Source organism: Chelonia mydas, chromosome 6 (genome assembly GCF_015237465.2).
Source record: "Chelonia mydas isolate rCheMyd1 chromosome 6, rCheMyd1.pri.v2, whole genome shotgun sequence".
Taxonomy (NCBI): Eukaryota; Metazoa; Chordata; order Testudines; family Cheloniidae; genus Chelonia; species Chelonia mydas.
This window is the reverse complement of record NC_051246.2, coordinates 19,541,637-19,564,217: the sequence shown is the minus strand read 5'-3', so window position 1 is coordinate 19,564,217 and position 22,581 is coordinate 19,541,637. Positions and strand designations below refer to the sequence as shown.

General features: G+C 48.4%; 1 protein-coding gene across 1 annotated transcript in view; it reads right to left on the bottom strand.

Annotated features, from left to right (window-relative positions):
* The window catches only part of LOC102933275 (acyl-CoA 6-desaturase), a 33,515-nt gene extending 17,520 nt beyond the window's left edge, over nt 1-15,995 (bottom strand). Inside the window, exons 1-5 of the mRNA XM_037899460.2 lie at nt 15,490-15,995; nt 8,897-9,007; nt 7,166-7,363; nt 6,637-6,738; nt 3,576-3,701 (exon numbers count right to left, since the gene is read on the bottom strand). Of these exons, the coding sequence (XP_037755388.1) occupies nt 3,576-3,701; nt 6,637-6,738; nt 7,166-7,363; nt 8,897-9,007; nt 15,490-15,696 (744 nt within the window). The 5' untranslated portion in view covers nt 15,697-15,995. The remainder of the gene's footprint in view (nt 1-3,575; nt 3,702-6,636; nt 6,739-7,165; nt 7,364-8,896; nt 9,008-15,489) is intronic.
* Between the last annotated feature and the right edge of the window lie 6,586 nt (nt 15,996-22,581).

Genomic DNA, 22,581 nt, shown 5'->3' with positions numbered 1-22,581 from the left:
GAGGCTTAGGGATATCCACAGCATGGGACTGTGTCCCTGACCACCTTGGCTAATAGCCATTGATGGACCTAAACTGGCAGGAGTCGTAGATATGCTGGAGGGTAGGGATAGGATACAGAGGGACCTAGACAAATTAGAGGATCAACAAAGACAAGTGCAGATGCACTTAGGACAGAAGAATTCTATGCACTGCTATAGACTAAGGACAAAGTGGCTAGGCAGCAGTTCTGCAGAAAAGGACCTAGGCGTTACAATGGACGAGAAGCTGGATAGGAGTCAAGAGTGTGCCCTTGTTGCCAAGAAGGCTAACAGCATTTTGGGTTGTATAAGTAGGCGCATTGCCAGCAGATCGAGGGACGTGATCATTCCCCTCCATTCGGCATTGGTGAGGTCTCATCTGGAGTACTGTGTCCAGTTTTGGGCCCCACACTACAAGAAGGATGTGGACAAATTGGAAAACGTCCAGCGGAGGGCAACAAAAATGATTAGGGGGCTGGAGCACGTGATTTATGAGGAGAGGCTGAAGGAACTGGGATTATTCAGTCTGCAGAAGAGAAGAATGAGGGGGGATTTGATAGCTGCTTTCAACTACCTGAAAGGGGGTTCCAAAGAGGATGGATCTAGACTGTTCTTGTTGTTGCAGATGACAGAACAAGGAGTAATGGTCTCAGGTTGTAGTGGGGGAGGTTTAGGTCGGATATTAGGAAAAACGTTTTCACGAGGAGGGTGTTGAAGCACTGGAATGCGTTACCTAGGGAGGTGGTGGAATCTCCTTCCTTAGAGGTTTTTAAGGTCAGGCTTGACAAAGCCCTGGCTGGGATGATTTACTTGGGGATTGGTCCTGCTTTGAGCAGGGGGTTGGACTAGATGACGTCCTGAAGTCCCTTCCAACCCTGATATTCTATGATTCTATGAACTATACTCCATGAACTTATCTAATTCTTTTTTGAACCCAATTATAGTTTTGGCCTTCACAACTTCCCCGGCAATGAGTTCCACAGGTTGACTGTGTGTTGTGTGAGGAAATGCTTCTTCACACAATGATGGGGCAGTGTTGGGAAGCTTGGACTGCTGCTGACTGTTCTGTGGTTAGGGGAGAGTTTCCTGTGCTATCAATCCAATACTCATTGTCAGTTGTCTAGGGTTCTCAGCTCAGTGTCCCCATCTGGGGTTCCTTTGCTTTAAACCTTTGATCTGCACGCTCATTCCTGTTTCCTTCTTTTGTAGTCAACTGATTACTTGGGACCTCTGTCCCTTTCTTCATCTGAGGGGGTGTTCCTTTAGTTCTTCGTGGTCTCCACTCACCACCCCAGAGTTGGAAATAGCCCGTCCCTGTCAGCAGTTGTCTGGGGTTCTCCAGACAGTGTTCCCATACTTGTGTTCTCCTCTTACTTGTTTATCTCACTATTTCTCCCCACTCCCTTGTTCATTTCCATTTTGATTGACCTCTGTTCCATTTTGTTCCCTTCCCTCTGATTGAGGGGCATCTTCCAGGGACCTGGTCCATATCTTCATCCGAGTTCAAACAGGCTAACACCTTTCACCTGTAATACAGTCACATGGCCGGCGGGGCACAGGTGATTTCAGTAATTGCAGATTTATGAGAAGGGAATTAAGTGCAGTCCAAGTTCTGCAAGGCTGCATCAAGGTAAGGTTTCAATATACAGCAGTGCAAGCGCATCCAAGCACTGATATACGTCAGACACTCATCTTGGAAGACAGAACCAATTCCTTCATTGCTATAAGCACCCCCATTCTGCTCAGCTATTTGTGAAGTGATGGGATCATCCTCCTCAAAACCTAGCTATCAGGGGCCAGCTCTTCAAATGGTGTAAGTCAGCAAACTCCATTGACGTCAATGGAGTGGCACCAATTTACACCTGTTGAAGATCTGACTCCAGATATTTAGTTACCATAGGGTAATGATTGGTTAGTGGTTTGTTATGGTCCATTCGGGGTGATTCATTTCAGTGACATATGGTTAGACCTTTCTGTCTTCATAGAACACTCTCAGTACCCATGCATGTAATTCACCTTTTAGGCTGCCTCTTCACCATGTATCTGGAATTAGCTTCTTTGTGGCATAGAAGTGGGTTGCAGTGGCATGAATGTGCCCCAGTATTTTCTTTTATGTCTCCCTATATTCTGTTTGTTGCAAATGCCTTTGCTGTGGTGTTTCAGATCCACACATTGGCTTTATAAGCTTTTTTTTTACTGTATGTCCTTATGCTGATACGTCATATACCACTATTGATCTTTATTATACCCTTCCCTTGGGTTTTTCTGCAATACAGACAGTAAATATTGTGGCCCCAGAGAATTGGATTTAATTGCATTACCTTAATAGATACAGTTACTGTGTGCAGTGTGGCTGGCTCATAGTTGCCTTGGGAACCATGGCTCTGAACCTGAGCTGTTGTAAATCAATATAGCCCCATTGACTTCATGGATTTACATAGTCAAGTATCTGGCCCCCTGTCTTTTGAATTTACAGATTTTTGCAGGACTAGGTTGTGTCCCAAGGACACCACCCATAGCTGAATTGCCCCAGGAAGGAATTACATCTCAGGGAGCTGCAATTCCCTCCACATTCCCCGCTTGCTTCAGGGGTATAATTACCATTCACCCTGCTATGCTGGCTGAGCTCTGCTGGGTGGTGGATTGGGAAATGCAGCCAAAGCTTCACTGATTCCCTGCCCCACCCCTACTTGCTCCAGTGGGGAAGTAAGTAAGCATGCAGTACCTTTTACCCCTGCATGACCAGACCCAAAGCCTGGACTGCCCATAAAGAGCACACATGGGGGATTCCTCTCCCCTATGCCCCTATAAGGTCATGAAGTACAGCCAAGCCTTTGGTGTTTAACACATCAGCACTACAATTGCATTAGTGTAGGTCTTCCCCCCCCACACACCCCCGGTAGAGTTTCCTCATGTTTTTCCCCAAGCAGAAGACACAAGAGGAAACCATTATTCTGATGTTACCATGCAATCTGCTCTAAAGAGAATTTGCCAAGGCTCCAATGAAGTGAGGACCCCTGTTTGTACACAAATATCGTAAGGCATTTCTTTCAATATTAGATAAACTTTTAAAATGAATTTGCTTTGACTGCTCACAAGAGGTGCCTGTCCTCACAGAAGTACTAAACCAAGGAGAAGTTGGAAATATCAGAAAGAAGCCCAGTTTGGGTTAAGTCAGCAAAAGAGTATTCTGCACCGTTTTTTCCACACTTGGATATCTCAGAACAATGGGATTAAAATTGACCCTATTTCTGCGTTCTCTTCACTCTCATTCCCTACCTCTCAAGCCACCTAAACATATGATCACCTTTGGGCTGAAAACAAGCATGAGAAATTATATCGGCCACTGAATTTTCTGGCCCTCATATCCTCTCAAATTTTGACCCAAACTCCTGTCAGAAAATATAGATGCAGGGAACTGGGGTGTGTCCCTTCAACATTTCCTCAAAGACAAAGTCTTAACAGCCGAGGTCTGGTCCTCGAGACACTGATCAACCCCTGTCCTCACAGAAAAAGTTCTCTAAAGCCCACCAGCAACCACCACTTCCTTGTCTTACCTCAACGGGCTGAGAATCTCCCAGGACAAAAATATGCAGCATGTTCACATCTGGGTCCTTCTTGAAGATGTTGGGCTTGGCATGATGCTGGAAGTGACGATGATTCCACCAGTTTGCTGAGGCACCCTGGGAAGAGGGAGGAAATGTTTAGTCCATGGGGAGGCATGGTTCCCGCTAATGGAGAGATGATCCCAGTAGCGTAGCTGCGGGGGGGAGTGCGGCAGCGGCTGCTCCCCCACCGAGCAGAAGTGGTGCCTTTTTAATTCTTTGGTGCCTTTTTAATTTTTACTCACCCGGCAGCGCTCCAGGTCTTCGGCGGAAGATCAGGTGGAGCTCCGGGTCTTCAGCAGCACTTCATAGAATATCAGGGTTGGAAGGGATCTCAGGAGGTCATCTAGTCCAACCCCCTGCTCAAAGCAGGACCAATCCCCCAATTTTTTGCCCCAGATCCCTAAATAGCCCCCTCAAGGATTGAACTCACAACCCTGGGTTTAGCAGGCCAATGCTCAAACCACTGAGCTATCCCTCCTCCCTTAAATGTCAGGTCCTTCACACTCACTCCGGTTTTCGGCAGCATTGCGGTGGCAGGGGCGGGGGGCGGGGGGATGTGTCCTTCAGTGCCACCGAAGACCGGAACGAGTGAAGGACCCAACGCCAAAGTGTTGCTGAAGACCTGGAGTGCCGCCTGACCCGCTGCAGAAGACCTGGAGCGCCGCCGGGTGAATACTAGAGGGTGGCGCCATTTTCTTATCTCCGCTCCCCCTGTTTTCTCCACCTGGCTACGCCACTGGATGATCCCCCTGCTGTGATATTCATTCACTTGTATAATCTAAACCGCCCATGGCGTATAGTTTATGTCCAAACTCTTAGCTACCTTTGAAATTGTTGTAAGTGTGAAGGGGCTAAATCCTCTGCTCTGACAGGCTGATTGGTACCATCTGAGGATCTGGATCTGTCTGGATTATTATATCGTATTAAAATAATGCCACTCATGTTGAGAAAAAAGAAGTTAGCCTTGCTTACATGCAACTCCTAATATTTATATGCTGCAAAGACAGGCAGGCCGACATCCCACCAGCAGGGGAAGCCCAAGATAAACAGCATCCTTTACCCAGAGCTCTGTTGTGATCGGTGCCATCACCCGTTTCACTTGATGATGTCAAGCATGACGTAAGGCAGGCAAAGCCATGTTGGCTTATGCAGTGCAAGAAAGAATGTGAAAAGAATCCCTCTTTGCCCAATGGAAAAAACACAAAACTGGCCAGGAAAGAAATATTATTTTCCAGTGTCTAAGAAGGTTTTAATGGAGAGTATTAAAAAAAAAAAAAAAAAGGACTGGACAGTGTCCCATAAGGGTCCTATATCCTCATTTTCCTCTGGCACTTGTGAAACACAGTGCCAAGCTATCCCACTGCCAAGGATGCTCAGGCAGAAGGCCAGCAAAGCACTTGCCTTGTGACTGGTGATAAGCGTTGTGGGCAGCTGGCTGCTTCCAAGAATTCAGAGTGGACAGAGAGCCTCCATCTCACAAAGCTGCCTTTAGTTTAGTCATGTTAATGAGCATTCGGAGGTTACTTGCCCCTGCTTACACATGTTGGAAACCAGTTGTCCCAGGACTGGGCAATCTGAGAGCTCTGGTTGCTATGAATAACGGGGCATTGTTGGGAAGTTGGCAGTGAGGGAATAGCCAACCCCAACGTGGGAGCCCTCGTTTTTAGATTGCTGCAGTAAATTGCTTTGTGGTTTTTTGGTGTTCTCTGTTCAGGACCTGCAAGTGATCATCTATAAAGTGAAGAAGGAGGAACACAGAGAATTGTGAGATGGGCAAAGGTCCAGGAATGCCCCTTCTCTCCCCCGGAAGGAAAGGAGATGTATCAGGTAGGCTATGCCAATCTAATCCTAAAAGATTATCCCCTATTCAGTGCTCTAGAGGAAGGGAAATCCTGTCTCTTCATTCCAGATCCCTGCTGATCTCTCTCTCTCTGAGCTATCATCTCTCTGCTCTGATATTTTGCCTGCCTCCTGTCTTGATTTCTTCTATACTGCCAAATATGCCCTGAAGAAGAAAATCCATCTAGACCCCAAATTTGGCAATGTGCTTAACCTTGTTCATGCAAATGAGGCTCTCCATATTTAATCCCTTTGCATACACCAAGAAGAATGGGCTTCTTCTGCTCGGACTCCCTATTTCCTCTCCTTGCATTACAGCAGGTTGGGTAGCAATTGAGCATTATTTGTTCTGCTTGCAAATTGGGAAATGCCTGGTCAGTACCACCCAAGCTGGGCCACAAGAAAGAGGGGTAGAGGGACACCGTCACAGGTGAGAACAGAGCTGTGGCCAAGGAGGTGACCTGTTGCTGTGGCTTTCAATAGATGAAGCCCCACCTTGGGTCTGGACACAGTGAGGTCTCACTGCTGCCTTTTTATACTTCTTATTGCTAGTGGGGTCATTCTCATTGCTAGTGGTTAAAATGGCCAAGGCCAAACTAAATGTGCATCTAATAACGCCTACCATTCCATCCCTTCCTACAAGACTCCCCACTGTAGGTGGATCCTTTCGCCAGCTGGGTTGTATAGGACTCTTGTGTTGGACCCTATCCTGGACTGAAGTTCTAAAATTGTCCCGAATGGGTGAGAGCTGGCAGGATGGTCATTTTAATCAATGAACATGTTACTCGGGCTTTAGGTAGGGAAAGGTGGGGCGGGAAGGGGAGTAAAGGAGATTGTTAAAATGAAGCATTATACAATCTTATGGGCCAGATCCCCAGCTGGCATAAATCAGCATAGTTCCATTTGTGTCACTGGAGCTATGATGATTTACACCAGCTGAGGATCTGGCTCCCCTATCTGAGCCTCACAAGAACTCCACCTGGAATCTGTCACTAATTCTTCCTCCAGGCTGCTGCTCCCTCTGAACGGGTGAGATCTGACTGGAGAGCTGGAATTTATGGCTTTTACACCTACAGTCTGTGAAATGGGATGGAGTGGATCCCCAGTCTCCTTCGCTGCAATCATTTTCTTTCTGCACAGTGTGTGCTGGCATCCAGCACACGACCTTTACCTTCAGGTGCCCGATGACAAACTTGTGGACAATATGGTTCCATATAGACTTCTTAAAGACAGAGAGGTGTCCAAAGTCATGCTGTAGCCACCCAGCCTGGGCCTGCAGAGGAAAAAGGACCAGGGGTAACAGGGCTGCTTGAAATCAAAGGTAAGTAAAGGACACACAGAGTAGAAGGCAAGTATTGTGTGTCTGTATGAAATGTGCACAGTCCTATGCACAGAAAAAGCGTTGAAGGGGGAGAGTTTTGTATTAATTTCATTGGTATTGGATCTACGGGAGGGGGACAAGAGACAGGCAGTGAGCTCAATGCATCTGAGTGTGAGGCAGTGAGTAGACTCACTATGAGCAAGAGCAAGGCAGTGAGGGGGTCTGGGGGGTGCATGAGGTTCATGAATGTTCTTCCAAAGTGAGTGCTGTGATAGTCCCGGCGTGTTGTGATAATGAGGTACTCGGAACAACTGGATGCACTGACAGGTCACCTGTCATGGAAGCACAAGCACCCCCATTACTCCGTGCTATTTCTCACCTGGGAGGTTGCAAGGATGCAGGAAAGGATAAAGGTTGTGATCCAGCCGGTGCCGTAGTATGAAACTAGTAACCAAGCCAAAGCTTCCATCATGATGATGTGACCCAGGTAAAGGGAGAAAAATAAGGGATCTGCTTTGAACAAGTTCATATCCTCTGCTGTCTTTCTCAGGGCCCGGAAATCATCCACCAGCTGGGGCTGCAAAATGGAAATGCAGGATTTAAGGTGCACCTTCTTTATATGTGTGAATGTGTCCATTCAAGCTTGGGCTTCCACACTACTAACCCCTGCCTGTTTTCCCCAGAATGGGAGAAGAATTAGTCTCTGTACTCATGCAGTCTTCAGAATTTCTACACTGCCCCACTCAGGAACCTGATCCGAGTCCTTACCCTGATGGGTCTTACCCCACCTTCTGAATTACAATTAAAATCCAGATCTTCAGCTGGTGTAAGTCACCCGAGACCCACTGGAGTCAATAAAGCTATGGTGATTTACACCAGCTGGTCCGACACCTCTCCATTTATCCAGTCTCAGTGTTCCGTAATTCATTCCATATAGGCTATGAAGGGACATCTCCCCTCTCCTTCGGGAAGAGAGAATTCAGTCTCTTCACTTATGCATAACCCTGAACCTCTGCTGACGAGAGACTAGAGTGCCAAGGCAGCTCCGTTCTCTTTGGGATGTGTTCGGTTAGCGTGCAGTCACTCATGAAAGCAGGTCAAGAGGTAATGCAGGTTAATGTAGTCACTGCTATTGTGCATGAAACAGGCATGTCATGAACTCAGTCGGCTAAAGAACAATACGGAGGAGAAAGGGTTTCACTTTAGGAGTCAGTTGTGCAGTGCACAGGGTCTGAATAATGAATGAATGGAACATTTGGGACTTGCATAGAGCTGGACACATTGACATGGGGTGGATAAAGGGCCCTGCTGTGTTACAGCTTCATAAGCACAGTGCTCAGAGAGAGCAGTTTGTTTCATCTCACCCACTGGGGTTATTGCCACTTACTCCATAAATGTGGCCACTTTCACAGACTTCTCCATTGCTGAGAGCTAATCAGGATAAGCCCATATGAAGTTCAGAGTAGCGTTTGCTCGGGCTGCATGGTCAATGGTATGGAGCAGAGGATGAAAGAGGGTTCAAATCTGCTTTAGATGACAAGCAGTCTCATTCTGGTGGCCTCATGGCCTTTTGTCTGTAGCACAAATTGACATGCATTACGGAATGATGGGCAGACCCAGGTCATGAGAATTTGAGCAACAGGGTTGTTGACTAGAGATGAACTCCAGCCACGAAGACTGGATCCAGATCTTGATCCATATTTATCCAAAGTTTGCAAGTGTTCAAATTGGTGAGTTTGAACTGGGCTCTTCTTTAGTTGTCACAGATCAGGCCTGAACTGCACAGGCAGAGCTGCTGAAAACCTGCAGGAGGGGAATAGCAGGGGGTGCTGCAGGTCAGGAGAAGTTGACCTAAGTATTGCCTATCCCTGCACCAGTCAATAGTGGGATATACACATGGCCACACAGAGCTGTCTGACTGTGGGTGTCTTTCCCTGCAGTTTCCTGTACTTGCTAGAGCTGTCTATTGTGAAGAAGGCTTGTGAATTATATGTAGTGGCTTTGCACACAGGAACCTGGAGGGCAGCTTTGTAGATAAATTGTGGAATGACCAGATTGTAGACTCTTCTCCAGAAACAGAGCCCACAGAGAGGGGTTTGCAGATACTCACGTTTTTGCCTCGGTCCTGGCTAGGTTCCCCTGGGGCAAGCTCTCCAATCAGTAATGGCTTGAGAAACTTCTGCACAAAGCTGGGGTTGAGATGAAAGGCCCGGAAAGCATCCTGGAGTGGAAACACAGGCAGACAGATGGGATTCAATAAAAGCGATTGCTCACTGCACACTGGCCCTTTCCTGTTTGTCCCCAGCAATGTCTTCTCCCCAGGGTTTCCCGCACATTACCCCAACAGTTTCCCCAGTTCTGGTGTCAGTTCACTGTCAGTACCCACAATACGCAACTCTTTCAGTGTAGTGCTCCTGGTTCTAGAAGATGCTGCTAGAAGTAGATGCATGAATATGCAGTTTGAAGACAAAGGGCCAGATTTTTAAAGGTATTTAGGTGCCTAAAGATGCAGATAGGTGCCTAGTGAGATTTTCAGAAGCTCCTAGGTGCCTAATTCCCATTGAATTCAATGGGAGTTAGGCACCTAGGCAAAAAGAAGTCCAATATATCTTTCACCCCAATTAGAAGCTGTGAATTTGTCTGCCTTATGTATCAGAAAAACATCTCTCAATATGCAGATGATCAGTCTCATTCTTTCAATATAATGTCTCTAGTAAGCCCTAAAGTATATGAAAAGAAAGATATTAAATATAATCAGAGAATGTATGGATGATGTCCACTACATTTAGAGGAATGATTAAAGACTTTTGGGGTTTTCTAAGTGTTTGTACTCTATTATTATTATTATTTGCATTACCAACAATACAAAAAATAATAAAGTGGGACCCCATTGCACTAGGCACTAAACAAACACCAGAACAAAAGGACACCAGAAGGAAAAAGACTATTGAAAGGTATCTGCCCCTGACCTGTGTATAGCTCTAAAATATTCAGTGAAAATGCAACTCCAGACTAATTCTCTGTGTAGACAAGCCCTACGCAGCCTGCTCTGAGAAATACAGTGCAAGGTAAAAGTTGACCTCAGAAAAACCTTGTGTTAAAATTAGTAAGCAAACACTCCCTGGACTCAGTAAAAAGGAGTTATCCAAATTAAATTCTGTTCAAATACTGGCTATAATATTTATCCAATTGGCAAATCCGATGGTTAGATTTCAGCTTTAAAATCTGACTGGAACCTCAGCAAATTCATAAAATTGACCCCCACTGATGCACCCAGAACATGCCAGCTCCCACACAGTGGAGGGGAGACAATAAATCCATTTCTCAGAGAGGTTTTCTTCAGAGTTTTCAAGGTGTTGGATAGTTCACTCCTTACAATGTGCAAGGTTCTGGCTCTGCAACCCTGAGACCCTGGATGGGATGCAGAGGCCAAGTTGCTGAGTCAGCCAGAATTCTGCATGGGGCTTTCCCATCAGTGCACATTGCATGTGTGTAACAAATGCTCCTCTCTGCAGATTTGTTAGCAGTAAGGATTCAGTGTGCTCCACTGAGAAGAGTCCCACTGAATCCTTACTGCTAACAAATCTGCTGTTCAACTGAGTGGATTTCAAGAGCTGCAAAACTGCCAGAGCTACAATCTTGCAGAAGATCTTACTGCATTATGCATCCGATGAAGTGAGCTGTAGCTCACGAAAGCTTATGCTCAAATAAATTGGTTAGTCTCTAAGGTGCCACAAGTCCTCCTTTTCTTATTTATGATGTTTCTCTTTGCTTGAGAGATCACAAGGGGACTCAGGCTTTGTTTTCTTTTGCCCCAGACACTGTCCATTAGCGAGTGATCTAGCCCATTGCCAGCATGTGGATTTTCACTATTCACACAATGAGAAACTGGCTAATGTGGTCACTGTGTCACCCAAGGAAATAAGGCTAAGATTTTCAAAGGACACAAGGTACTGGCCAACGTCTCCGAGCCTGGAGTAGAACCCAGGAGTGTTAAGTCCCATCTATTGAGAAGGACCTAGCAAACAGAGTACAGAAAACTTGGGAGTCTGTAGGAGGGAGTTCAGGGGATTTTCATCCTTTCTGCTTTAAGGTGAGGGACTAGAAAGAAAAGACAATGATGGCTATGGAGGTGGCGCTAGAGGCTAGCTTGCCTTGTGGACACTAAGGCTTAGTACCGATACAGCTACATCAATGGCTGAAACTGGGATAAATCCCCAGCGTCAACAAGGCCTTCAGCATAAGCTTCCATTGGGTACAGTTTGGATCTCTTTCTGTTTGGTCTTCTGACCCAGCCCAAGCATCTTTGTCCTGAGTCACTAGTTCTATCTATATACCCTATATACGTATATAGCCTCCATTGCTGTAGTATCTGAGCACCTCACAATCTCTACTGTATTTATGTTCACAACATCCCTGTGAAGTAGGAAAGTGCTATTATTCCTATTTTACAGATGGGCGATTGAGATACAGGGAGCCAAGTGACCTGCCCAAGGTCACACAGGAAGTCTGTGGCAGAACAGGGACTTAAAACCAGCTCTTCCAAGCCCTGGGCTAGTGCCCTAACCACTGGCCCATCCTTCCTCTGATCTGACAACAAGCCTCCCTGGGTATTCCCTCAAAAAGTTAATGCAGGTCACTAGACTCTTTCCTCCTCACTCCCTTTGTGGGACTGACGTCACCTCCAGAACATGATCCAAAAGGGAAGTAAGAGAGGATGGTGGTAACCAGAATTAATGTTTGGGGGTGAATATCCAAGGACTCTTGCTGCCAAGTCATGGAGAATCAGGCACTCAGAGCAAAGGTTCTGAGAAAAAAGAAGGAGCGCTTGAATCACAAAGGAAATTATAGAGAATATCTGATTAGCATCATTTAGTTCATGGAAAAAACGAATCTTCTAGGGCAGTGGTTCCCAAACTGGGGTTCACGAAATGTTACAGGGGGTTCTCGGGAAAAAATTCCCTAATGGCGGACAGAGCTGTCCATAGGGACCCCCGGGCAGCACGGGGCCAGCAGCCCGGAGCCTTGGGGACTTCCGAGAGCTAATCAGATCAAAGCAGGCATATCTATCACACTGAGGAGATTTAAATGTCACGACTCCTTATACAAAATAGAAAGGGAGGTGGATATTTGTTTGCTATGGGAGTATGTTGAAACATTCCTCTCTCTGCATAAGTCCGTGACATACTTAATGAATCTCAGTCATGCTCACATGCAGGGAATCTATGACCTCACCGCCCCTAGGATCTCCCTTGAGAATGAGAGTAAGGTGTGAGAGCAACAGGGGACTCACGGGCAACCCTGGCATTTTTTGTGTGTGCAGGTTTCTGTTTTTTCCCATAGAGAAGTGAGACTATTAAGGCCCCTAAAAATAAATGGATTGAAGGAAGGATCCAGGGCAGACTCTCTCCCTGGAAGCATTATGAAATGCATGTCATGTATTTGGGGAACACATTCAAAGAAAGTGGAGGGGATATTGGTAGGGTAACTCCTGGAAGGGACATCTGAGTAGCAGCAGAAGATGCTTCTTTGAGCTGCCCTCCAGTAACACCACATGAATCAGAGGCGCCTGTACGGGGGGTGGGGGGTGAGGGTCAGGTACTGCCCCTGTGTCAGCACGACACCCCCCCCCGCAGGTCCCTCCCCTTTTTTTCTGGAGGCCTTTTCTGGCCCCCCCACTTTTCCAGTGGTGCCCCCCAGGCTCCAGGGTGCACGCAGGCTTTGCCCCCGCACCTCTTTTTTCTACTGGCACCTCTGAGAGGAGCCTTGTCTTATAACAGGCTGAATCAAAACTGATACAAGCTACAAAACTGAGATCTTGGAAGAGTGTTGCCATTTCATAATGTAATAAAAATACTGTAATGATAAATAATAATTAATAAATAGTGTGTAATAAGCATGCCATAAAAACACATTTTATATTTTCAAGATCACTGCTTTTATAATTTATGCTGAGGTAAGGGTGAAAATCCCTGGAAATATTCATTTTTAGAAGGTGCTTTACGAGACTTGACATTTTAGTGAAAGGGGTTTGTGGGTTGTTAAAGTTTGGGAATCACTTTCTCCCTTACCTCAGCAAAGCCTGCGTGCTCTCACACCTTACTCGCATTCTCAAGGGAGATCCCAGGGGCGGTGAGGTCATAGATTCCCTCCATGTGAGCATGACTGAGATTCATTAAGTATGTCACGGACTATGCAGAGAGGGCAATGTTTCAACATACTCCCATAGCAGTCTAGAGAACACCAGCTCCTGAATATTTAATACTGAGTTCATCTCTCACCACCAGAAAAAAAGAGAGCGACAATGACAGCAAGTTCTTGTGTCAGCAGATACACCTCTTGTATTGTATCTGCAATTTCTCCTAGGCCGGCAGGTCATGGGTTCAAGTCCCACATAGGGATTTGGGCTAACCTTCAGTGCTATAGTGGGGGATGGAATGGGAGATGTACTATGAAATAATTGGATATGTTACATTCAGATCTCTTCTGCCTGTCCCCAGTTGGACATTGTCCAGATGAGTTGAAAATTTCTTGGTGTTGCTAACATATCAGTGGCAGAGGTTGTCCTGGCTTCTCCCAGTAAAAGAGTTTTTGACCTCCAGAGATGTGTGAGTTGTAGCTGTCCATCCCAATCACAGCATTATAGTATCCAGGCTCTTGCTTTGAGAAGTCCTTGGAATTCTCAACAGTTTAAAAGGCACCATGGAACACAGTGCAAATCTAGTCTGTCTTCTCAAGGTCTAAGGCAGTATGACTGTCCATGAGATGAGGCATAAACAGAATGCCACAGGCACCAACTGTGAGAACGCAGTGAGGTGTGGCCTGTGTAGGACAAACTCTGAGCACAAGCAGCCCGTGACATAACCAGGCTGGCATGGGCACTCTTGGTACAAACATCTTTAGAGGTAGGCCCATGCTGAATGAATGGGTTGTCATGGGAACCGTCAATGTCAGCAGTTTTAGGGACATCCTGTGATGAATGAACACATGCGATCTTACACCATCAGCGTGGGTGTCCATAGGTGGCCCAGGAGAAAGGGCCAGTGTGCTAGCAATGATATGAGCTGCCTTAGTGGGTGGTGTGAGTGACACGAACAGGAGCTCCTGGTGTCAATGCCCTTCCTTGGGAGTTGGTTCATGACAACTGAACACGCTGGTGTGGGTCCTTAGGTGTAACAGTGTAGGCACTGTTGGTGTATGTTGCCATGGGGCAGCCTGGGATGGATGGTCAGGCGCTGATGGTGAGTTGCTATTGGGCAGTCTGGGATCGATAGGCGCTGATGGTGTGAGCATCCTTAAGGCTGGGGACCTTATAAGACTCAAGAATGTGAATTACCTTGCAGAGTTGTGTTTTTGTCACTACTGCCTTCCCCTGAGCACTCAGGTCATAATTTCCTGAAGCCCTCAGTTAACTAAGTCAGTTTAGTCCTGATATACTTTTACAGCTGTATGGGAGGGGCATTTTGTGGCTGATGATTGTAGGTACATAGAAAAGTTGTGAGCCTGATGCAGGCGGAGTCCCTTTCCCTGACAGGGTTTGGCGGAGGGTGCTTGAAACTGGACCTACCTTGAGATCGTTCTGCCTCCTACTGGACAGTGTTGCACTGAGGACTGTGGAGTGGGATGTAGTTGGGGAAGCTACACAACAGCGAGAGAAGCACAAACCCGTGGGACAATCCTGGCAAAGACAAGCTGAACCCCAGAGCAAGACCAAATGCCCTTGGAGTGACCGACTGGAGACACCTGAGCCAAAGCGGTCTCTCATTTGTACTGCTGCTGCAAACCCTCCTGGTTGCAGTGGGTTTGTGCTAATGCAACTGAAAGGCGAATCTGGCCCATTTGCAAAGCCCATTCATTCAGAGGCTTTGCTGCAAGGGTACAGAGGCAGCCAAGGAAACCATTGTACTTTAAGGAGGAAATAACCTCCCAGCCAGTGACCCGCAGCAAACGCACACCTGGGGGAAGCCAGCTGCCGTGCACCGATGTCAGACCCACCCCTCCCGTCCGCTGACGGCAGACCAGTGCCGCGGCTTGTTCTCTCCGGCCCCCTGATGGCGGTCTAGGGGGCACACCCAGCGTGGAGAGCTACGAGGCAGCGAGCGGCGGGCGGGGGCGCTGACCCCGGAGCACGGGCTCGGTGGCTGCGCGCCTGGGCAAGGGGCTTTGGGAACCGGCCGCCAGCGAGCGAGCCACGGGCCGATCCTGCAGCGGCTCCGCTCCGCTCGCTTTGGGCTGGAAGCCGTGGAAACGGGAGGCAGAGCTCAGTGCAGCCGCAGCCGCCGCCTGGGAGAAACGGATCCGGCTCTTTCCTTACCAAGCGGTGGCAGAGCCCCCTAGAGACCTGCCTCCTGCGGGAGAGAGAGCGAAGCGGCTCCCTGCGCTGCCCCCTCAGACCCCCCACCCCTGTCCTGCGAGAGCCGCTTCGGAGCCTGCGCTGCCCCCCCCTCCCGGCTTGCCCCTGCCTTGGGGGCTGGCTAGGGGGGCTCCCCAACCTGCCAGGCCGGGAGAGAACTGGGCATCGCTTGATCCCGGACTCGAAGGGCCGAGGCCGCACCAGACCAAAGACAAACACCGGGGGGGAGGGCGCGACGCCTAGCGATTCCCCACCCACCAACCCGCTCCTCGGCTGGGGCGCCCGGCTGACTGGAGCGGCTCTCCCCCGCGGCCAGCTGCCCGAGCCCGGCGGGGGCGGCTGAGCCTTACCGTGGCATCTTCGCCCGCGTAGTGGCTGATCACCCGGGGGCCGCCCGGGTGCCTGGCTGCCCACGCGGTGATGTTGTAAACCTTCCGCTCGATCACCAGCCACTTGTCCGTCCGCAGGTTGTGCCGCTGGACCTCCTCCCAGCTGTAGAGCCGGCTGGGCGCCTGGCGCTCCCCTGCCCCCTCGCCCTTCTCCCCGCCTTTCCCCATGGGCGCGCCTCGCTCCCCCCGGCCCCAGCCGCCCGCTGCCCCGCGGCCTGCCTGCGCCTCCCGGAGGGTGGCCGGAAGGAAAGAGCCTTTCCCCCCTTGGGTGAATTCAGCTGATCCCCTGTTCGCCCCCCTGCCCGCCTCTCATGTTCGCCCTGGCTCCTCTTTGTCTTCCCTTCCCTCTCCGCTGCCAGCCCCTTTGCAGTCACCCCGCCCCGCTGCCTGCTCCGAAGTGCCCCCTCGGCTGCTCTTCCCTGCGCGGATAGGCTTCCCCCGCTCCGATAATAACCCCGTTCTGCGGGAACCTCGCCCGCTGCCCCCCTCTTCCCAGCCGCACGCCCCTCCATTCATCACTTGGGGCGGGGCGGGGGGTTTCCACAGTGATCAGCAGAGCTCCTGCACCAATCCCAGCTCGCCCCCCAGCGGAGCCGGGGCCTGCCATTGGCTGGGGTTGATCTTGCGAAGGGGAAAGCTGGCTGAATTCCAACCTAAACCCGAAGAAGCCTCGACACTGTATCCCACTGGGATTGGGGCCTGCTCCCTCCAGAGAGGCAGCAAGAAGGGGGTACTTAGCAAAGGGATGGGGGGGCGGGGGTGGAGGTGTAATTTCTAATGAGCCTCTAATTTTTGTTTGTTTGTATTTGCATTTTGGCTTGGATTTTAGAAAGCTGGTTCAGGGCGGTCATCTCACTGGGACTGTAATTAGTGGAAGGAGACTTTTGGACTGTGACTGAAATTAGCATAATTCGGTCGCTTTGATCACGCTGAATTATGGCCAGGATGGCTAGCATGCCCTGCAGTTTCTCCCACTGCCGAGGAGGTTCATCGCTCTGCAGGACAGTTCTCTGCTTGGGGCAGTGCTTTTGGGTCAATTTCATTAGTGGGTAGGAGAATTCCCTTCTTCTTTAGCCCCCAGGGCACTTCATGATCAAATGATCCCCATTCTTAGTTGCCAGGGCTTTGCAACTCAAAGGCAAAAAGAATGGCACAGCAGTTACACTACCTTCCTTCAGGTGTGGGAGGACATTTATGATAACTCTCCAGGGCAATCCAATCCAGACCCCTGGCATCCCCTTCTTTTCCTGACCTGCATGGCTCTGCCAATACACCTCATGCTTCACCTGCAACAGGCCTATCATGGCACTCTCATAAATCCCCTCTTACCCCAGATTTGTCAATTCACCTTAAGGCTGATCTGCAACGTTCAAGTTATTTTAAACCTGGGCCCCTCTCACACAGCGCCAAGTGCACCTGTTACACCTCAGCTATTCCATTCCCCCATAGCGCTACTCTACATCTCAATCCTGAACTGCAGCAGCATGACCCAAGGATCTCAAGGTATTTGGCTTCACAAAGAGGAGGTCAAGGAGTGGCTTGTTTACAGTCTATAAGTACCTACGCGGGGAACAAATATTTGGTAATAGGCTCTTCAGTTTAGCAGACAAAGGTATAACAAAATCCAGTGACTGAAAGTTGAAGCTAGACACACTGAGACTGGAAATAAGGTGTAAATTTTTAACAGTGAGGGTAATTAACCATTGGAACAATTTACCAGGGTTGTGGTAGATTCTCTGTCATTGACAATTTTAAAATCAAGATTGGATTTTGTTAAAGGATATGCTCTAGTTCAAAAAAATTACTTTGGGGGAAGTTCTATAGTATGTGTTACATAGGAGGTCGGTCAGACTAGATCAGTGGTCTCCAAAGTGGGGTGCGCACCCCCCCAGGGGGTGCGCCAGAGGATCCCAGGGGGTGCGCGGCAGGAGGAGCACCGCCGGACAGCACCCTGCCATTTTTTTCCTTTGGCGGCAGCTTTGCACGCCTGCAGCAGGTCTTCCCCTCCGGCGACACGCCTGGGGCAGGTCTTCCCTCCTTCTTTCTTCGGCGGCACGCTTGCGGCAGGTCTTACCGTCTTCTTTCTTCAGCGGCACGCCTGCAGTAAGTCTTCCGCTCTTCTTGCTTCGGCGGCACGCCTGTGGTAAGTCTTCCCCTCTCCTTTCTTCGGCTGCACCGTGGGGGTGCGTGATCCAAAAACTTTGGAGACCACTTGACTAGATGATCATAATTATCCCTTCTGTCCTTGGAATCTCTGAGTCGTCTCCTATTCTGTTTCTGCCCCCCAAATAACTATTTCAAAGTATCTCACTACCGACTGCCAGTGCAGCCCCTTCAAATGCCATCCCTGGGTGCCTGCACTGCTCTGCCAGCATAGCTCGATCCTGTCCTGCAGCCCCCGGGCTTATTCCAGTCCTGGGCCCCGTACCCCCACAGCTGTGCCAATGAACATCAATTCTGTCCTGTAACACCTCTTGCTATTCCACCCATGCGTCCTCTGCACAGCTCTGCCAATACGCCCAATCTTCCCCTTTTGGGATAAACAGGATACTCTGAGAAAAGCTGATCAGTTTCCTGGCACAGGCAAGGCTGGCAAGACCTATACCTCGTGCTCTTTGTTGTATTTCCCATGCTGATTTTCCTAGTGTATGTTTGTTGTGGCATAACTGCCCCGAGTACATGTGGAATAACTTGATGGATTGTGCCTCCCAGGGCCAGTGCTTTTTTCACACTTTAGGCAGCCCCTCTTGCCCTGGAAAGCTGTCCTGGCTGGTGAAAGGCTGCAGATGGGACCGAGCCCCATTAGTCTGGACCCAGTTGCTGGTGGAGGGAGGGATGCCCTTAAAAAAGCAGACCCTTCTCCCAAAAGTTGTCTAACCTGGTGGGTAGTGGCCAGGCCAAAGCTACATCAGTGGGGTTGCTTACAGTCCTGGACAGACTCCCAGCTGCCACCAAGGCTCTTCCCAAGCTTAGGGGCTGGGGGAACAGTTAGGCCAAAGTTACACTGGCAAAACAGCTCCCTTCCACTTCTGCTGGTGTTGGGTAGACACTCTTAAAGGGGCAGACCCACCCCCCTTTGAAAACTGTCTTGGCAGGAGTGGTGACTAGGCAGGAGCTGTGTGGCCATGGTGGCTCCTAGCCCAGCTGTGCTGCATTGCTGTGTAGGAGTGACAACCCATGAAAATTCAGTGCCATAGTTAGCTGCCTATATGATCTCTACCCCCTAACATCAGCCCTGATGCCATCCAAGAATGAGCGTGGTTCCAATACTCTGCTATGCTTTTAGTGTGTAACAATCCACTCAGACTTACTTGTGCCACTTTGTTCAGCTGCCTCTTTAATACTGGTCATTTTCCGTCTGCTTATAGGTATATTTCAGAATGACATGTCCCTGCATGCCATTCCCTACAACTGCTACCAGCCAATGCAATTCTTGACTGAGCATCATGCTCCAGGATATCTCTTCCTGGGCACTAAAGAATGCGGATCTTGTATTTCTGCAAGTGGAGAATCAAGTTCTGTCATCTGAGTGGTGATGCGAAGAATGGTTTCTCAATAATTGAATCAAGCGGTTTATAGTCTCATTCAAGTGTAGCATAACAATACAGATAAAAGTGCCAGCAGCCAAATGCAATTGGCTTTAGTTCCTTTTCTGTCTGGGCATAATATTCCTTGCTTGGCATGGATAATTTTGATGTGTCCAACAGCAGTCAACATTCCTGGAGGAAAACTGCAGCAGGTCCATTGTCAGATGCATCTGCTTTCTATGAGCTGTTGGACTGAGATTCACTTACTAAGAAGATGGAGCTAACAAATCTTTATTAAGGCAAAACACTCAGCAAGTGGTGATCAGTTCTTACAAGTGGGATGCTCATCAGGACCATCTCACCACAATCACCTCCAGCACTGGACAATACAGCTTCAACTTCCCTTTGTCACACAAACTTATTTGTAACTTTTTGTTACCTTTTCTATATGTATGTACTAGTCTCTCATTTCCACGATAACTCTCCCCCAGTCAGTGTAGGTTCAGTGTTGGTTCAAACTGATCTTTTTTCTTTTCTTTTTCTTTTCTTTTCCTTTTCTTTTCTTTTCTTTTCTTTTCTTTTCTTTCACAAACACGATTACTCTGCAGTTTCTTACACATGTGTGGTTCTACTTATGCTTACACTGTTAAATGTTATCAGAACAGACTTTTAAAATTCACAGCAGGCTTCTATCAGGCCCAAATATGTCTTTGGCTCCCAACATGAGCCCAATCCTGCTCTCACTGGAGTTGATGGCAAAATTCCATGTAACTTCAATGGGACGAAGGTTGGATACCACTTGGGTCAAAAAGGCAAACAATGGACTCTGTTTTTTGTGATAAGGAATTTCATGTTTTGGAAAGCAATGGCATGTGGCTTATCCTGAATTAATTCAATATCCCCCTGAAGCAGCCACTACAATGCTGCATTGATTTTAAACACATCCGGCTGATTTGTCTTGGTGTAACTCCACTGATTTATACACAAATGCAAGAAGCCTGGGAAAGAAGCAGGGAGAACTGGAAGTCCTGGCACAGTCAAGGAATTATGATGTGATTGGAATAACAGAGACTTGGTGGGATAACTCACATGACTGGAGTACTGTCATGGATGGATATAAACTGTTCAGGAAGGACAGGCAGGGCAGAAAAGATGGGGGAGTTGCATTGTATGTAAGGGAGCAGTATGACTGCTCAGAGCTCCGGTATGAAACTGCAGAAAAACCTGAGTGTCTCTGGATTAAGTTTAGAAGCGTGAGCAACAAGGGTGATGTCGTGGTGGGAGTCTGCTATAGACCACCGGACCAGGGGGATGAGGTGGACGAGGCTTTCTTCCGGCAACTCATGGAAGTTACTAGATCGCAGGCCCTGGTTCTCATGGGAGACTTCTATCACCCTGATATCTGCTGTGCACAGACAATCCAGGAAGTTTTTGGAAAGTATAGGGGACAATTTCCTGGTGCAAGTGCTGGAGGAACTAACTAGGGGCAGAGCTCTTCTTGACCTGCTGCTCACAAACCGGGAAGAATTAGTACGGGAAGCAAAAGTGGATGGGAACCTGGGAGGCAGTGACCATGAGATGGTCAAGTTCAGGATCTTGACACAGAGAAGAAAGGAGAGCAGCACAATTCGGACCCTGGACTTCAGAAAAGCAGACTTTGACTCCCTCAGGGAACTGATGGGCAGGATCCCCTGTGAGAATAACATGAGGGGGAAAGGAGTCCAGGAGAGCTGGCTGTATTTTCAAGAATCCTTATTGAGGTTACAGGGACAAACCATCCCGACGTGTAGAAAGAATAGTAAATATGGCAGGTGACCAGCTTGGCTTCACAGTGAAATCCTTGCTGATCTTCAACACAAAAAAGAAGCTTACAAAAAGTGGAAGATTAGACAAATGACCAGGGAAGAGTATTGCTCGGGCATGCAGGAGTGAAATCAGGAAGTCCAAATCACACTTGGAGTTGCAGCTAGCAAGAGATGTTAAGAGTAACAAGAAGGATTTCTTCTGGTATGTTAGCAACAAGAAGAAAGTCAAGGGAAGTGTGGGCCCCTTACTGAATGAGGAAGGCAACCTAGTGACAGAGGATGTGGAAAAAGCTAATGTATTCAATGCTTTTTTTACCTCTGTCTTCACGAACAAGGTCAGCTCCCAGACTACTGCACTGGGCAGCACAGCATGGGGAGGAGGTGACCAGCCCTCTGTGGAGAAAGAAGTGGTTCGGGACTATTTAGAAAAGCTGGACGAGCACAAGTCCATGGGGCCGGATGCGCTGCATCCGAGAGTGCTAAAGGAGTTGGCGGATGTGATTGCAGAGCCATTGGCCATTATCTTTGAAAACTCATGGCGATCAGGGGAGGTCCCAGACTACTGGAAAAAGGCTAATGTAGTGCCCATCTTTAAAAAAGGGAAGAAGGAGGATCCTGGGAACTACAGGCCAGTCAGCCTCACCTCAGTCCCTGGAAAAATCATGGAGCAGGTCCTCAAGGAATCAATTCTGAAGCACTTAGAGGAGAGGAAAGTGATCAGGAACAGTCAGCATGGATTCACCAAGGGCAAGTCATGCCTGACTAATCTAATTGCCTTCTATGACGAGATAACTGGCTCTGTGGATGAGGGGAAAGCAGTGGACGTGTTGTTCCTTGACTTTAGTAAAGCTTTTGACACAGTCTCCCATAGTATTCTTGCCAGCAAGTTAAAGAAGTATGGGGTGGATGAATGGACGATAAGGTGGATAGAAAGTTGGCTAGATTTTCGGGCTCAACGGGTAGTGATCAATGGCTCCATGTCTAGTTGGCAGCCGGTATCAAGTGGAGTGCCCCAGGGGTCGGTCCTGGGGCCGGTTTTGTTCAATATCTTCATTAATGATCTGGAGGATGGTGTGGATTGCACCCTCAGCAAGTTTGCAGATGACACTACACTGGTAGGAGAGGTAGATACGCTGGGGGGTAGGGATAGGATACGGAGGGACCTAGACAAATTGGAGGATTGGGCCAAAAGAAATCTGATGAGGTTCAACAAGGACAAGTGCAGAGTCCTGCACTTAGGACTGAAGAATCCAATGCACCGCTACAGACGAGGTACCGAATGGCTAGGCAGCAGTTCTGCAGAAAAGGACCTAGGGGTTACAGTGGACGAGAAGCTGGATATGAATCAACAGTGTGCCCTTATTGCCAAGAAGGTCAATGGCATTTGGGGCTGTATAAGTAGGGGCATTTCCAGCAGATCGAGGGACGTGATCATTCCCCTCTATTTGACATTGGTGAGGCCTCATCTGGAGTACTGTATCCAGTTTTGGCCCCACACTACAAGAAGGATGTGGAAAAATTGGAAAGAGTCCAGCGGAGGGCAACAAGAATGATTAGGGGACTGGAACACATGACTTATGAGGAGAGGCTGAGGGAACTGGGATTGTTTAGTCTGCGGAAGAGAAGAATGAGGGGGGATTTGATAGCTGCTTTCAACTACCTGAAAGGGGGTTCCAAAGAGGATAGATCTAGACTGTTCTCAGTGGTAGCAGATGACAGAG